This window comes from Helianthus annuus, chromosome 9 (assembly GCF_002127325.2).
Source record: "Helianthus annuus cultivar XRQ/B chromosome 9, HanXRQr2.0-SUNRISE, whole genome shotgun sequence".
Taxonomy (NCBI): domain Eukaryota; kingdom Viridiplantae; phylum Streptophyta; class Magnoliopsida; order Asterales; family Asteraceae; genus Helianthus; species Helianthus annuus.
The window spans coordinates 161,440,507-161,457,240 of NC_035441.2; the positions used below are offsets into that span (position 1 = coordinate 161,440,507).

The 16,734-nt window shown below is 40.0% G+C and overlaps 1 protein-coding gene and 1 long non-coding RNA gene across 2 annotated transcripts; one reads left to right on the top strand and one right to left on the bottom strand.

Annotated features, from left to right (window-relative positions):
• Positions 1–642: 642 nt before the first annotated feature.
• Positions 643–2,492, bottom strand: LOC110874859. The gene is made up of 2 exons (XR_002556276.1): positions 2,188–2,492; positions 643–1,340 (listed from the first exon to the last, which is right to left on the bottom strand). It is a non-coding gene; the product is annotated as an uncharacterized LOC110874859 (long non-coding RNA).
• A 10,370-nt stretch (positions 2,493–12,862) lies between these two features.
• On the top strand, positions 12,863–14,831 carry LOC110876631 (extensin-like). The gene is made up of 2 exons (XM_022124795.2): positions 12,863–14,095; positions 14,793–14,831. Exons 1-2 carry the CDS (start codon positions 12,863–12,865, stop codon positions 14,829–14,831), a joined length of 1,272 nt encoding a protein of 423 aa, XP_021980487.2.
• The last annotated feature ends 1,903 nt before the right edge of the window (positions 14,832–16,734 follow it).

The window sequence follows — 16,734 nt, forward strand, 5'->3', positions numbered from 1 at the left end:
TGCACTTGTGTCTGTACTTTGTCTGTATTCGGTCTGTATGTGAACGATGTCCTAAGTTAGTCTGTAAGTTGACCAAGTCAACTATCCTCCTAGTTTGACTTGGTCAATCTGTTTGTAATATGCTAGTCTGAATCGAAGGATAGCCTCGAAGGATACTGTTGATCCTTCGAGGTACTCGAAAGATATGCTTCGAATTGTTGGACCTCGAAGGATCATCCTTCGAGGTCATTGCTGATCATTCGAACATGTTGTCATCGATAGATGATCCTTCGGACCATCTATCGGATCCTTCGACCAAGACCTGCTGTGTATGGGTATATATACCCATGCAGTGTGTTGTATTTCGGCTAGACACCAAGAGAGAGCACATCCGAGAGATAGAGAGGATACTCTGCTGAAAACACACACACATACACTTTGAGAGTTTGCAAACTGATTGTAAACATTGTGCTTGTAACCGGAAACTTTCTACGCATTAATACAAGTGGTGTTAATCGTTGAATCTTGTGTGTTCTTGTGTTTGTTCTTGCTTCATCCCGGTTTGCCTACTAGCTTGGATTCCGCACTTGCTAGCGGGTTAGTATAACAAGGTTTAGGTTTGTTCTCGATCCTCCGAGAAAAGGGACCTACAAACATATGTTATATATATGATTTGCAGAGTTTATTTTTTTTGTATTGATTACATATATTTGATGAACAGCAGTTGATATTGCCAACATTTTGGCACATTTGGAGCACTGAAACAATCTCTTTTCAGGCAAAACTCCGGCTATAGGGCAATAGCGGCGACGACATCAATAGCGGCGACAAAAAGGGCAATAGCGACCCATCAATAGCGACGACCCGTTAGCGGCGACAGGTCGCCGGTAAAAGGTAATAGTGGCGACAAAACAAGGCAATAGCGGCGACAAAAGGTGGCTGTTTCTTGCAGTGAGAAAGACGGCATCACCTCCAACCACATGTTCTACGCTGTAGAAGCCTTCCTTTGTTCCAAAATCAATCCCAATTCGGAACGGCTCCTATAATATATAGAAAGGCGGCGCCACCTCCAACCACATGAAAAGCACGCACAATGTCAGCAGCAACGACATGGGCGCCAAGGAGGCGACGTTGATGGCGGCGACTTTGATAAGCTCAAGTTCAAGCTCTACAATTGAAATTGGCTTTTGTGCATGATCAAACAGTTTTGCCCACTGTGGAATACTACCATCTGAATCATCCCCCTAAACGCCTATTGTTGAAGCGTTCCTTACCATCTCGAGCACTATGTGTGTTTTAATATGGAAATCCCCAGTATAATCTTCATAGATAAAATGCAACTTCACGGCTCTTGCCAGCAACTGAGAAAAAACGACCATTACCAATCAATTTAATTACTTGTTACAAGTGTGATTCAGATTATATATAAATCAATGCCAAACATCAAACTATCTGTGCCTCCAACTCCAGACATGGAGCATTTGTAGGTGAGCCACAAAAAGTACCACAACTACTTTGCAGACAATGCATGAGCTTAGTCTTATTCTTGGATGGTCAAATGGATTTACTTTAGTGTCCCCCAACCCATTTATGACCATCCCTCTATGTGTCCTTGAATATGTAAATCCCCAGTATAATCTTCATATGCGGTTGATACCAAGAAAATTTTTAGCTACCTAGTGAAATGTTCATCAGTGGATCTGATTTAAATAAATATACCATACTCCGATCCCAGGAAAGATAAATAGCACATCAATCTTTTTCTTTTCTGTTAAGAAATTTGTCAACAAAGAAAGATTACATTTATGATTATAAAAAGATTCAATGTATATAAAACAGGAGATTTGTATATACATAACTATATACAAAGATTGCATATGTTCCTTGGCTTAGATAATAGATGTGTTTTACAAAAGTAGAAAAAATGAGTTAAAATAAAAGAAAACACAAAGAATATATCTTGGTAACATCGCTATCCTTACATCGACTTTAGGAATTAGAGTATAGCTTCTTCTCTACAGAACCTGGCTCTTAATTATTAATAAAACAACACTCAGCTAAATGTAATAAGGACTAAAAACATAACTGTAACTTCAAATATTTTTTTTTGCACATTTCTAGATCCTTTTGTTGTCTAGATAAACATTCAAATCCGCAAATAAACCCTTTTAAGATTAGAAGGAACCAGAAAACAAACAAACATGTTACCTTAAACTAACGTTATGGCATACGGAGGAGAGTCATGTTTTCCAAGAAGATTCGCCGGTTCATGGATTTATGTGTATATAAGCCGGAGACACGGGGAGACACAACACCAGAAAAGATGTCAGATTACACCTAACGTTATCGCACACAGAGGATTCAGAACACCGGAAAAGATGTCAACAGCTTGAAAGCGGCATGGTGATTGGCCGGGTGGAGTTGGGAGGGCCGGTTGACAGGAGTATGTGGTGCAGGTAGGGTTTCTATTGTGCGACACGCCGCTATTCGGCAGCATATCAACATAACACATATATAGACTGAATAAAGCAAAAAAGAAAAAAAATCATTATGGAATAAATATAATAGGATAAGACAAGATACAATCTAATATTCTATTGCAGAAATATGATGTCGATGTTTTATAGCCTAGTGGTATTTTGGTGGTGAGATAAGAATTTATACCTAGTGGAGATGGATATGATCGGGTGGTTCCATTGCTGGCACGATAATACTCCAATGGTCCGTCAGTGATTCAAATTGAATAGGATAAGACAAGATACAATCTAATATTCTATACGGATAACGAACCGTCGCCATCCGTATTCACCCTTCACCTGGATGCCGCAGAAAATAATGGAGAGAGTGGGAGTCGAACCTAAGTTACAAGAAACACCAAGTCTTTTCACAACCACTCCACCACTACCTCATTAGCCCACCCATGGTTTCTTAAATGCCCAAAATTGAATGTTTTGTTTAACCCATCACATCTCATTTAAACATTATAAATAAACAACAAGTTTTAGCTTAGTTGGTTGTACTCTTAGCTTTGGGTGATTTTCAAAAAAAGTTGAATTATGTGATTTTAAATGTTTATAAAAGCGCATTATTAATAAACTAAAATATATATAATCTATTATTTCTCTAATATTTTTTAGATCCAAATATATAATTAATAATAAATAAAATGTAAAGCAAAGAATTATAAAATTCAACATATAAAATATTTATGATTAAAATAAAACAAGTAGATTTTGTTGCTTTGCCTGCCATAAACCGACAGTAAATGGATCTAGGAACATAAAAGCCAATTAGGCTTTCTATTTTTAGCATTTTTTACCTGAATATACGGAAACTGAAAGTGCCAATTTCTCTTAATTTACTTTTAGGGTTCTCTATAATACATTTTGTTTCTAACAGAATTATTCAGTTGTTTCTAACATATATAAAACCAACGTATATAATATACTAATTTTCAACTTTATTAAGTAACTTAAAATACATAAATCAGATCGAACAATAAATAAGTCCGAAGTCCAAACTAATTCACTAAAATTGACTAACCTTTTGTCACATAACTTTTGGACTAATCCATTCGAAGTTTGTGACGTACCGCAACGCAATGCGTGCGAGTCTTATTGCTAGTTAACTTCAATTGAAGTTAATTTAAGAATATTTTTTTATATAATAGAACAAGATTAAAATGTTCATTGTACATAAGTTTGGACCCTTTAAATTGGTCGGCTTAAGGGTGTGACCCAATTATAACTCGACAGTGGCTTGAAAAGCTCGAAAATAGCACGCTACCGGGGACCCGGAACTTTTTGTGAATTGCGGGCCAAATCGTCGCTTGAAAGACAATCTATCCAGGGCCCAAAAACATACAAACAAAGTGGGCCATTTTCCATTATGTAATATGACGTGTCACCATATTTAAATAGACAGGATATTACAGTACTAGGGGAGAGTTCACTTATAAACACTAAAAAAAAAAAAAAAGTAGATAACCAGTAAACACCTTTAAAAATTATATTTAACATGTTAAAAATTATTTTTTTTCTAAATTTTTTTTGACGCTTTTTCTTATAAATACATGTAGAAACATTTTTAATAAAAAAAATCAAAAGCTAAAAATATAAAAAATAAAAAAAAATTGCATTTTTAAGTTTTAACCCAAAGGTTTTTATGTTTCTCATTTTAAACCCTTTGACATTTTTAGTTTTAACCCAAAGTTTTTCAACTTTTCAATTTAACTGTCACACCCCCAAAATCCACATGCGGAGTATCACCGCTAGGAGGCGTGACTGACCAGGATCCAGCCACCAATCATATTGAACAAGCATGTAAATAAGTTATAAAATCCAACACAATACAATTGGTGTTCAAACAAAACATAGTTTAAGTTGCAAGCGGAAGCATAATGTTTAAAACCAAATCATATGTTAAACGTTTCAAATGTTTAGCATGGCACACAGCTGTCCATGTCCCACAACGACTCTTCCCACTCCCATGCAAGCTCCATAGATACCTAACGTCCTGCAAGGCATGTAACAAAGAGTTAACAATAAAGTTGAGCGAGTTCACAGGAGGTGTTTGTTTTAAAGTAGTTTCTCAAAAACTAAGAGTTTGTTTGCAACTATGGTAAACAAACTTTCCTTGTTTTCCAAACCATGATCAGTGGGGGCTACCCCATGTTATAAACCACTAGACTAGATGCATATATTGGTGTCCTTCCCAATCCGAGGACAGAGGTATGTATATGAATACAAGCGTCCTTCCCAATCTGAGGACGGAGGTACGTATAAGAACACGTAGGTTTAGCGCAGGTGCCCTTCCCAAACCGAGGACAGTGGTACGTAGCGAGTACGTAGGTTTAACGCTGGCGTCCTTCCCAATCTGAGGACGGAGGTAAGTAGTCTAGTAGTGGCGAAAGTACAAGTTCCGTCTTAGCTATTTAATCCCATTACCAATTCACCGGAATCCCATGCCTTAAGAGTGTGAACTCACCTTGGTTTGCTCGGCAGATACACGAAAAAGTCACTTGTGCTATATGTGGTCAACCACGTCCTATCATGGTTACCATACAAGTCAGGTCTAGGTTCAAGTAGTGCACATAAGTTTCACACAGCCTAACAGGTTACAACACGTAATGATCATGGCAAACACGTATAATCACGTTAACAGTCAAGTACACACAAAATGCCCAAATTGTGCGACTCAGGTGATTGGGCTCGCACAAGTCTATTGGCCCAACAGCCTTGTGCGAATCACCAATTGAAGTCCAATTGTATCCGGCCCAACCTGTTGTGCGTCCAGCACATCCTTGTGCGACTCACAACGGGTTGTGCGATCCGAACATACCCGACCCAAATAACATAAACAGTCCATCATGTGTACGACCCAACAATTAAGCATGAGTCAAATTGTGCGATCCATTTAATCTTGTGCGATTCAATAAGACTTGTGCGATTGGGTTGGCCTTTCGGCCCAAACACATATATGAAGTCCAACTGTTGTGTGTGGCCCAAACCTTGTGCGATCAGCACTGTCTTGTGCGATCCACAAGTCTTGTGCGATCATGCATAACTAAACAGTACCCTGTGCTTTATGTGTTTGTGCCCAACTTGTGCGATTAGTCCCCTTACACAAAACGGGTTTCGTTTGGTTCAAGCTTGTGCGAATCATGTTTTGTGTGACTTGTGCGATTGGTTACCTAATTCCCTAATTTCAAGCAACCGGTTTTAATCATTCAACAGTTTCCTTTTTACACGAAATCAATTAGAACATCAACAATTTCCATGTGTACTATTATTGATCAATCATGATTTTATCAATTAATTTCTTATGAACCCTAGCCATATTCCAAACATAAACAACATCTTAGAACATTTAAACTATCAGATTACAGCTTTCAAAATCATCATGCAAACAATCCGAAATCAGAACATGATAGCCGATTAACATCTCTTTGGTCCTAGATCATTAACATGAAATCCAATTTACATAAACATCCAGACCAACATCAAAGCATTCATTACTCCTATGGTGATTGGACAGCTTGTTCATCATAACACTTTAACATCCAAATCTCGAATAGCATATATTAAAACATACAACAAGCATCAATGATAACAACAATCAAACAATGATATGACACTAACCGGTAGGGAGGGTAGAATGAGAATGATCCGAATAAGAAGGTCTTCGATGGGCAGGGGGTGTTTGCCGTCAAGTTGAGAGGGAGGGATGGAGATTTAGGGTTTTGTAAACTTTGTGTGACTTGATAAAGTGTGGGATTTATACTAACACCCTATGTGTTATTCAAACTAAGGGAGTGGGCCGAACCCTTCATGGGCTGCCCTTATGGTTCGAGTACAAGAGTGTGGCCCGAATGGGCTTGTGCGACCAGCCAAGTGTTGTGCGGTTGGGTTGTGTTGTGTTGTGCGACTACATAGCATATACACATACAATACATACAATCACATAACATAATGACATAGCATGTAACATTCATTCATAAAACCAACACATCAATTAGTCACATAGAGTTCATACACGTTACATTAAACACAATGATAGGTTCTGAAATACGGTTGTCACATCATCCCCAAGTTGAAAGAAATTGCGTCCCGAAATTTAGCACGTACTCACTGAGGAAGCTAGTTAAGTTGCATGGTTTTCCTGGGGTGTCACATCCTTCCCCCGTTGGTTTGGAATTTCGTCCCAAAATTCCGCAGTAGCTTCAGCCTCAGTAGTGGTTGCACTATTCATAAACAATTGGGGATACTTTTGTTTCATCTGGTCTTCTCGTTCCCAGGTAAACTCTGGGCCACGACGGGAGTTCCAACGAACTCGAACAAGAGAAATTCTGGCATGCTTGAGAATCTTCACATCTTGGTCAGTAACCTCTACTGGTTCCACGACGAATCGCAGCTGATCGTCGATAGTGAGCTCCTTCATAGGAACTATAAGGGTCTCATCTGACAGAAACTTCTTCAGATTCGACACGTGGAAAACGTTGTGAACTCCACTAAGTTCTGCAGGTAGCTTCAGTTTGTAGGCCACTTTGCCTATTTTCTCTATGATTTCGAAAGGTCCAACGTATCGTGGGTTAAGTTTGCCTCGTTTGCCAAAACGAACTACACCTTTCCAAGGTGAGACTTTGAGTAGCACTCAATCCCCAACCTGGAATTCGAGTGGTTTCCTGCGCTTATCAGCGTAGCTTTTCTGACGGTCACGAGGTGCCGCCATTCGTTGTCGTATCTGAGTAATCCTTTCTGTTGTGTCTACCACAAGTTCTGGGCCAGTGATCTGGCTGTCGCCAATCTTTGCCCAACAAAGAGGTGATCGGCATTTACGCTCGTACAATGCCTCAAACGGAGCGGCCTGGATACTGGTGTGGTAGCTGTTGTTATACGAAAACTCTACTAACGGGAGGTGCTTATCCCAGCCATTGCCAAAGTCGATTACACATGCTCTAAAGATGTCTTCAAGGGTTTGGATGGTGCGTTCAGACCGCCCATCCATTTGTGGATGATAAGCGATGCTCATGTCTAAACGTGAGCCAAAGGATTTTTGCATAGCTTGCCACGGCTCAGAAGTAAATCGTGCATCACGATCAGAAATAATGGAGGTTGGCACCCCGTGCCTCAAAACCACTTCCTTTAAGTAAACGTCTGCTAGAGTGGAGAACTTATCTGTTTCTTTGATAGCCAAAAAGTGTGCAGACTTGGTCAATCGATCCACTATTACCCAAATAGTGTGATTTCCGCGTTGAGATCTAGGCAGGCCAGTAACGAAATCTATGGAAATTTGCTCCCATTTCCATTTCAGGATCTCTGGTTGTTGAAGTAGGCCTGATGGTTTCTGATATTCACTCTTGACTCTCGCACAAGTCAAACATTTACCAATGTAGGTTGCTATGTGGGCTTTCATGCTAGGCCACCAGTACGTAGTTCTTAAGTCATGGTACATCTTATCCGAACCAGGATGTACTGAGTAACGAGACTTATGCGCTTCATCCATCACAAGCTCGCGTAAGCTTCCATAAAGTGGGATCCATATACGTCCTGTTACATAGTATGCGCCGTCTTCCTTTTGTTCTAACCGCTTCCTCGATCCTCGCAGGGACTCGGCCCTGATATTTTCTGCTTTCAATGCTTCGATCTGGGCATCTCGTATTTGCTTAGGAAGACTAGATTGGATGGTAAGTTGTAATGCACGTACACGCTTAGGTTTTGTTTCCTTTCGACTGAGGGCGTCAGCCACAACATTGGCTTTACCCAGGTGGTACTTGATCGCGCACTCGTAATCGTTCAAAAGCTCGACCCATCGACGTTGTCGCATGTTCAACTCCTTTTGCTTGAAGATATGCTCGAGACTCTTGTGATCGGTGTAAATGGTGCACTTGGTACCGTACAGGTAATGTCTCCATATCTTAAGAGCAAAAACCACTGCCCCTAATTCCAAGTCGTGTGTAGTGTAGTTCCTTTCGTGAACTTTAAGTTGGCGTGACGCGTAAGCAATGACCTTGTCACGTTGCATCAGCACACATCCAAGACCCTGAATGGATGCGTCGCAATAAACCACAAAATCATCTGTGCCTTCTGGCAATGAGAGAATAGGTGCGCTACAAAGTCTATCCTTTAAGTGCTGAAATGCAGATTCCTGTGCATCACCCCAACGATAGGTGACGCCTTTCTGAGTTAGCGACGTGAGGGGTTGCGCAATCTTGGAGAAATCCTTGATAAACCTTCTGTAGTAGCCCGCCAAACCCAAGAATTGACGGATTTCTGTTGGTATACGAGGTGCAGGCCAGTTCTTGATTGAGTCTACCTTAGATGGATGTAACACCTCGGAAATTTACGTCCAATAATGTATTGACACGTGGCATAAGCTTTGGATATGTGAAAACATACTTTAGAGGGACTAAAGTTGACAAACAGTGAAATTATGGAATATAAGGGTCCAAAGTGTCAACAATGGATAAATAGGCTCTACAATAACCCTACATGATGTTTATAACTCTAATCGGATAAATCATGGATCATACGAAGCGGAAAATATAAGAAAGTGAGGAATTACAAACTACAGAGGCTAAACGTGTCAACATGTTGAATTTATACCTCTGAGTGATCTTTTGGCAGACCCGAAGCTTTGTAATGATAGAATGTACTCACTAGAATATGTGGTAAAAATTTCATGAAGTTTCGTTATCGTATGAGAAAGTTATGGCCAAAACCGTGCGTGAAGGGTTAAAAGCGTCAACGTCGAATTTCATGACTTTTCGGGTGAGCGCAAAGTTAACCGAGGACTTTACCATGTTTGTAAATGTCCCAAGGTCCTTAAAAATCAAGTTTGAAGGTCTAATGAGCAAGATAGAGGGCCAAAACCTCGTAAGCAAAGACCAGGGACCAAAATGCAAACTTTGAAAAAGTTTTGGTGGATCAGAAGACCCAGGCGGCCCGCCTGGGGACCTTTAGGCAGGGCGCGTGACCTGCCCAGCGACAGAAAACCCACAAATGCCAGTTTCAGGTCTGTTTTGCGAGTTGTTTACAGCTGTTATCACCTCCCAAGCTCACCAATGGGCTTGCATGCAATAGAGGACACTTGTAACCTTCTTACAACACCTGCATCACCATAAATCAGATCAAAATCTTCATAAAAAGGGGACTTGAAGTTGTAACCAAGAACTCTTGCATTTTCAAAATTCACAAGATCAACTCCTGGAGCTTTCTGGACGACAAGGCACCTTCCTAGTGATCTCTAAGCTTTGTTAGGACTCTTGTAAGTGTGCATACCTTTCTCTAATTCGTTCTAGCTTAGATTATTAGCCGAAAGTCAATCCGTCGTAAATCTAGTTTGACTTTAAGATTAAACAAAAATGGCTCAGTCATTTCTCAAATTGAAAGTACCTACAAGTTGGTATTTATGTGGGGAACAAACCCTCAAAAGGGTATTTTCTGATTCCCACTCTAAGCATGTTGATTGTCGAGTCAAAGCTTTTCTTAAAAAGTCAACAGAATGTGTTTTCGCAAAATATAGCTTAAATAGCAATGTAGATCACATGCAACCTGTTTGATCATCAAAATAACTTTGTAATTAATGTAAAAACTTGTTTCATCATGATCAACTCGACAATCTTTAGTTTAAACCCGGATCGGAACCGAAAGTCTCATAAAATGACTTTTTCTTTGACTCTCGATTAGGATCCGTGCATGCATGTTTGAGATCTGCCTTAGAGCTTAATTTGGACCATTTTTATATATGTACAACTCTCTGAGATTTTACAGCTTGGTTCAACACTTATCCGATTCATATGCATGTTACCGGTTATGCTTAAATATCACTATTTTGCCCTTTTTGATATAAAACGCGATTTTTGAAAAAGTGAGAGAGAAGAAATGTTTGTTACTGATTTATAAACTTGCACCAAAAATTTGATATCAGTTTGAGGTCCAGATTTAGAGTTATGCCCAATATCGTAATTTAAAAGCCTTATGTTACTTAAACGGCGTAATTAGTATATAACCTATTTAAACCCACTTTTTAATACCAAACTTTTTACCAACTGATGTTATATAATATTTTGGGATTTTTAAAGATTTTTATTTAATTTTTGGCTGATCGTATCATAGGTCTCTAAGTTTAATTCGGTAAATACCGAATTTACCCTTTTAAGCCATAAAATGAGTTTTATAAATCTTTTTGACCCCAAACCTTTTTCTACTGATTTTATTTGTTAAATAAATTATTTTGAGCATTCTGGAAATATAAAAATATCAGCTTTCTTTTGAAAATCCGGAAACGACTCTAAATCGCCTATTTAAGCGTTTTTAACGCCTAGTATGCACTATAAGAGGACCCGGGGCGGTCATATTTAATGCGTGATGGGCATTTCTATAACGCGTGGAAGTTCAGTTTTTCCACCCCGCCTCATTTACATAACGCGTTATACATTAACGCAAACCATTTTCCGTTATTTCCTTCACGCGTTATCATTTTGGTTTGTGAGGGTATTTGTTGGTTGGGGGGAAATTGTTGGGTGTGGTGGTGAGTGATGACCACCCCTACTAAAAATGCTTGTGAGTGATGGAAAAATGGTCAATGACATGGCGAAACTTGATTGGTGCTTGTGAGTGATAAATTCTATCACTAGTGAACCACCCCTAGTCCCCTAACCATATTAAACATATAAGGTTGATACCTACTGATATTCTTAGTATATTTTTATAAAATGACAGTAAGTATAAGTTTTTGAACTCAGGTTTCCAGTTTTGACACTTTTAGCCCTTGTGAAATTACCAAAATACCCCTAAGGTGCATAGTTTGATTTTAAATGATAAGTTTCATATATGGGACATACCCTACTGTTATAATATGTTAAATTAAGTATTTTTACTGAATGAATCAGACCTACAACCCAGATTACAAATTTAACTCTTTTATAATCTTTTAAATGACCAACATGCCCTTATAAGGCATAAGTTGAGTTTAAATTCATTCGGGACATAATAGAACATAACTTACTGATATTTTGACATATTTAGAGCATATTATCTCAGGGAACTTGCATATGACCCTTATGATTACCCGTAACGCTCTTTTAGCGTTCGGTTCGGTTTATGTAACTAGTTTGCATAAATTGACCGAAACGGGTCAAACATTATCATTTTTGTCTCAAAATCCAGAATGTATTTAGCATACCCATATTATACAAGTATTCAAACTTGTCGGGTCTAAATCACGTTCTACCCGGTCTTTGCTTAATCGTGCGTTTGAACCGTATCGTCCTTAAAACTAACCGGTCTAAGCTTAGGCTTAAATAAAGATCCGTTAGGAATCTAATAGGTTATATAGACCTTTGTTCCAGAATAGAAGAACCAGTAAAAGCTACCTTCACTTGCTAGTTGTGATTTATACTTACCAAGGTAAATACTTTTAACTTATTTTCCCTATACGGGCTTGGGTTACGGTATATAGAATACCGCTTGATCGAGCATCAAATCTTACATTCTTGGGTGGTTAATTGAATAATTTGATCGGCTCGTTTAAAAAGTCTTGTTTACTTTAAGCCTTTGGGGGATTAATGACCATGTCCCGTATATCCTTGGCATCATCTTACGAGATGGCCACGACCAGAGCACGAGGTGTAGGCGTACACCTGTCAGTGTATAACTCATTATTGTGGTGTGTCTATTGATCTTTAACCCGGAAAAGATCCGGGCTACTGAACGCACAAGTAACATGTAATTCGTTCACAAGATTATAATAAATAATTATCCCAAGTTATAAAAATGTTTTGTGCCTTGAGCATTCAAATCAATTTTCAACCTTTTCAAAATGAGTCAGTTAAATTGTATTTACCAGTGTAAACTGACGTATTTTCCCAAAAGGTTAAGTGCAGGTACTACACGTAATAGGCTGGCTGTCTTCTAGAGCGTCGACAATAAGTCTCGCAAGCTTGGATGACAATAAATCTGTTGAACAATATCTTATTTTATTTTGATCCGCATGTGGATCCGTTTCAACTATTAGTGATATTTGATATTACACTCTGTTAAAGTTGAAATGAATCTATCTTTGCTTCCGCTGTGCATTTATATATTGTGTTGTTTGTCTATGATGATGCCAACTACGTCACTATACTCCCCACCGGGCCCACCGGTGACACGTGGAAATTAGGGGTGTGACAGGTTGGTATCAGAGCCAACTCTGAGTGAATTAAACACTGGCCTTTTGTGTTTAATCTCAGTTACACAATTGCACATTCCTCGATTCTCGAGTCTAGACAAAGAACTTAGGAAATATCCAAATTTTTTTTTTCTTTTCTAACTTTGTCTTATATATATTTTGTTGTGCCACTTGTTTGATTTTTGACAGGATCACCAAAATGCCGCCACGTATGAGAGGAAGAGGAAGGGGACAAGGAGCATATGTAGCCCCAAACGACCATGAAGCCGGACCTTCGCACAGGCGAACACCTTCAGGCTCCCATAACACAGATGCTCAAAATCTGTGGAGATCCTTTACTGAACCCGCAAGGCACTCAGTTTCACAGAGTACCTCACCTTCTATCCCATACTCCTTTGGGCCTCAATCAGAAAATGAGCCCCACAACTCTCACCAGTCCTATATCCCTCTCCAAGGACACCAATCACCCTTTGACCAACCATCACCTGTTTTCCAAGGCCTGTTCAACCCTGCTGACTACCTTGATGTGCCTATGGGTTTTAACCCACTTGGACCAGAAGACCATTTCCCTGGCGACAATGCGATGGAGGTCGATGAAGATACCGATCCCTCAATGCCACCATCTGGAACTCCGAACCACCCTATCGAGATTTCTGATGGGTTACCTTTTGTGGGATCACCATACAATGGTCCCGACAGCTTTGAGGTGAGATTTAGGCAGCATGACTGGGTATTTACCCCTAGTTACCATAACTCTCCCCTGCACCAGCCACAACACAGCTCTCCCTTGCACTCCCAGCAAAAGCAGCCACAGCAACAGCAAAATCCTTCTGAGGATTTCCGGCGTGATGTGGTCACTCCACCGCCGCCACCACCTCCGGTTTTGCCTCCTCCGCCTCCGAGGCGAAGAGGAAGGAACGCACGGATTTCCGCACGAGGGGGAATATGCATCGGCACCCCTCCACATTCAGGTAGCAGCCGATATTCGCCACTTCACGAAGAACCAGAGATGGGAGAATCTTCACATCCCGTCTCAGAAGTAACTTCTGCACCAATCGCGCCACCACCACCACAGGACTTCGGGAACCCAATCCCTGCTTATACTAGCGCGGCAGCATATAATCCCTTCGAGCAGACGTTTCCCCCAGGTTATAACTTTACAGAGGATCCCTACTGGGTAGCTGCGAACTACAACTCTCTCAATCCGGAAGGTACTTTTGGAGGTCCCTGGACTACAGAACAACCGACCTATGGATACCCAGCATATGGATATCAGCAGCCGCAGCCTCCTCAACCACCGCATTATCCGCTACCACCGCCATCACCGATGATGTCGCCGCCACAAGTTCAAGAAATCCTTCAAGGGATAAACGATGTGCGACGTGAAATGCGGCACGAATTGCGGGAAGAGCGTCGGCATAATCGTGGGATGTTTAAGAAGATGGTGGATTTAATCAAGGGAAAAAGCAAGAAGGACTACTAAATCCTTTGTTTGCTAGTTATTTAATCATGTCCCTGCGAGTACATTTATTTCTGTACTCTGCCCCTGCGTGGGCATATTTTTCCTTTCTGTTCTACCCCTGCGTGGGTTTGTTTGTTTCTGTTTGACCCCTGCGTGGGTTTGTTTGTTAGTTTAGCCCCTGCGTGGGTATGTTATTTGTGTAAAAGTCCCGTTTAGGGCAAACTCTTGTTAGTTAATTTTATTTGAAATGGTTAATTTAAGTTTTTCATTTTTAAATTATATGCATAACTATAATATACGAATAAATGAAAAATAGCAATTATTATTTTAATTTACCATTCTAATAATAAGAATCTTAAAAAGGTAAAACCTAGCTTGAATGTCATATTAAAGACCTGGCCAATATGGTAGAACCTGTTTAAAAAGATTCAAATCTCTGTTAACATCTGTAAACATGTTAGCATTCTTGGCTAGTGTGATCCATAAAATCACACATGTCACCCTTTTAATAAATTATCCAAAAATTTATATTCTATATATATATATATATATTTGATTGTGACATAATGCCTACGGGTTATAACTAATGTCATATACAACAAAAAGGCAGCCGTGGTTTATAGACCCCCTACCAAGAAAAGGATTAATTGTTTTTATTATTCAAATTTTAATCCTATAGAATCTAAATTTAAATTTAGAAATTTGTCCAAGTGACTAGGCCTATTGTGCCAATATATATTTCATTCTAGGGTAAAGTAGCTAATAAAAAAAAATCATGAATGAAACTAATTAACTAGTATGGCTCTTATTTACCATCGTTAATAAATCGTCAAGAACGATAATACTGTTTAGGCTTCTAAATAGACCTTGTCCTTACTTTTATGTAGCACCTAAAGCCGCATGGCTAAGTCTGAAGAAGTAAACAGTCACCCAGAGGAAGGCCCAGATAACACTAGAATACATATAACTGGTGCGGAGCTACAAGCATTAGTAGAAAATGCTGTTGCCAAAGCCATTGAAAGGCAATATAGTGAATCAAATAGGACCCGAAGTAGGACCCGGTCCGCGCCACATTCCAAGACCAAGGGTCATTCGGAGGCTCATACCAAACTGCCCTCTAAGAAAGATGCATCTAAGAAAGATGAGCTCAAGAAGGATGATGAGCGACATTCATCCAACCAAAACAGTGTTCCATCAAGGGAGGTTGAGCATAAGTCAGAACCGCGTGGTAAGTCATGTACATACAAATATTTCGTCTCATGTAAACCCCGGGACTTTACTGGGGAGAAGGGAGCGGTTGACTGCATGACCTGGTTGGACGAAATGGATACAGTGGTAGATATCAGCGGGTGTGCTGATCGGGATGTAGTGAAGTACGTATCCCAATCGTTCAAAGGGGACGCACTAGCGTGGTGGAAATCTCTCTTACAAGCTGCCGGAAAGGCCACACTTTACAGTATGTCATGGGATCAGTTCGTAGCCCTTATTAAAGAGAATTTTTGCCCACAACATGAAGTAGAAAGGATCGAGTCAGACTTCGTATCTTTGGTGATGAAAAATCTAGACTGCCAGGCATACCTCACCACTTTCAATACCCTATCTAGGTTGGTTCCATACTTGGTAACCCCAGAGCCGAGAAGGATTGCCCGTTTCATTGGGGGTTTGGCCCCTGAGATTAAAGCAAGTGTTAAGGCATCGAGGCCTACAACTTTCAGATCAGTAGCTGATCTATCCCTCTCTCTCACCCAGGACGTAGTCAGGTTGAGAGCTCTTAGGAACTCAGAAGAGAGTAAGAGAATGCGTGAGGATGATCCCTCACGAAGATCAGAGAAGAGACACCGAGGAAATGACGACCACAAGAAAGGGTCGGGATCTAAAAAGGAAAGGCAACAATCAGGGGATAAGCCCAAATGTAAAACTTGCAAGAAGAACCATTTTGGGAAGTGTCGATTTGAGTCAAAATCCCAGTCTCACGCGAGACCCTGTGGAATCTGCAAATCCACAGATCATAAGACCTTGGAATGTAAGAAGCTGAAGGATGCAACATGTTATGGTTACAACGAGAAGGGGCACATTAAGTCTAATTGCCCAAAGAACACCAAGAAAACCGAAGAAGGGAAAAAGACCAACGCAAGGGTCTTCAAGATGGACGCTAAGGAAGCTGTTCAAGATGACAACGTGATTACAGGTACTTTTCTTGTAAACGATATTTTTGCTAGAGTATTGTTTGATTCTAGAGCAGATAAGTCTTTTGTAGATAATAAGTTCTGTGAATTGTTGAAATTACCTGTAAAAGCCTTAGTGTGAAGTATGAGGTGGAATTAGCTGATGGGACCATAGAAACCGCCTCAACTGTTTTAGATGGATGTGCTATATCCATTAGGAATCACTCTTTTCCATTATCCTTACTTCCCTTTAAGCTAGCCGGTTTTGATATAGTGATAGGTATGGATTGGTTATCGCATAACCAAGCCCAGATCCTATGCAACAGAAAGCAAGTGGTAGTTAAAACTCCGTCTGGTGAGTCACTCACTATCCAAGGAGATACTCAGCATGGGTTGCCTGAGCAAGCATCCATGCTCAAGGCATCCAGATGTATGCAGAAGGGTTGTGTCATTTAC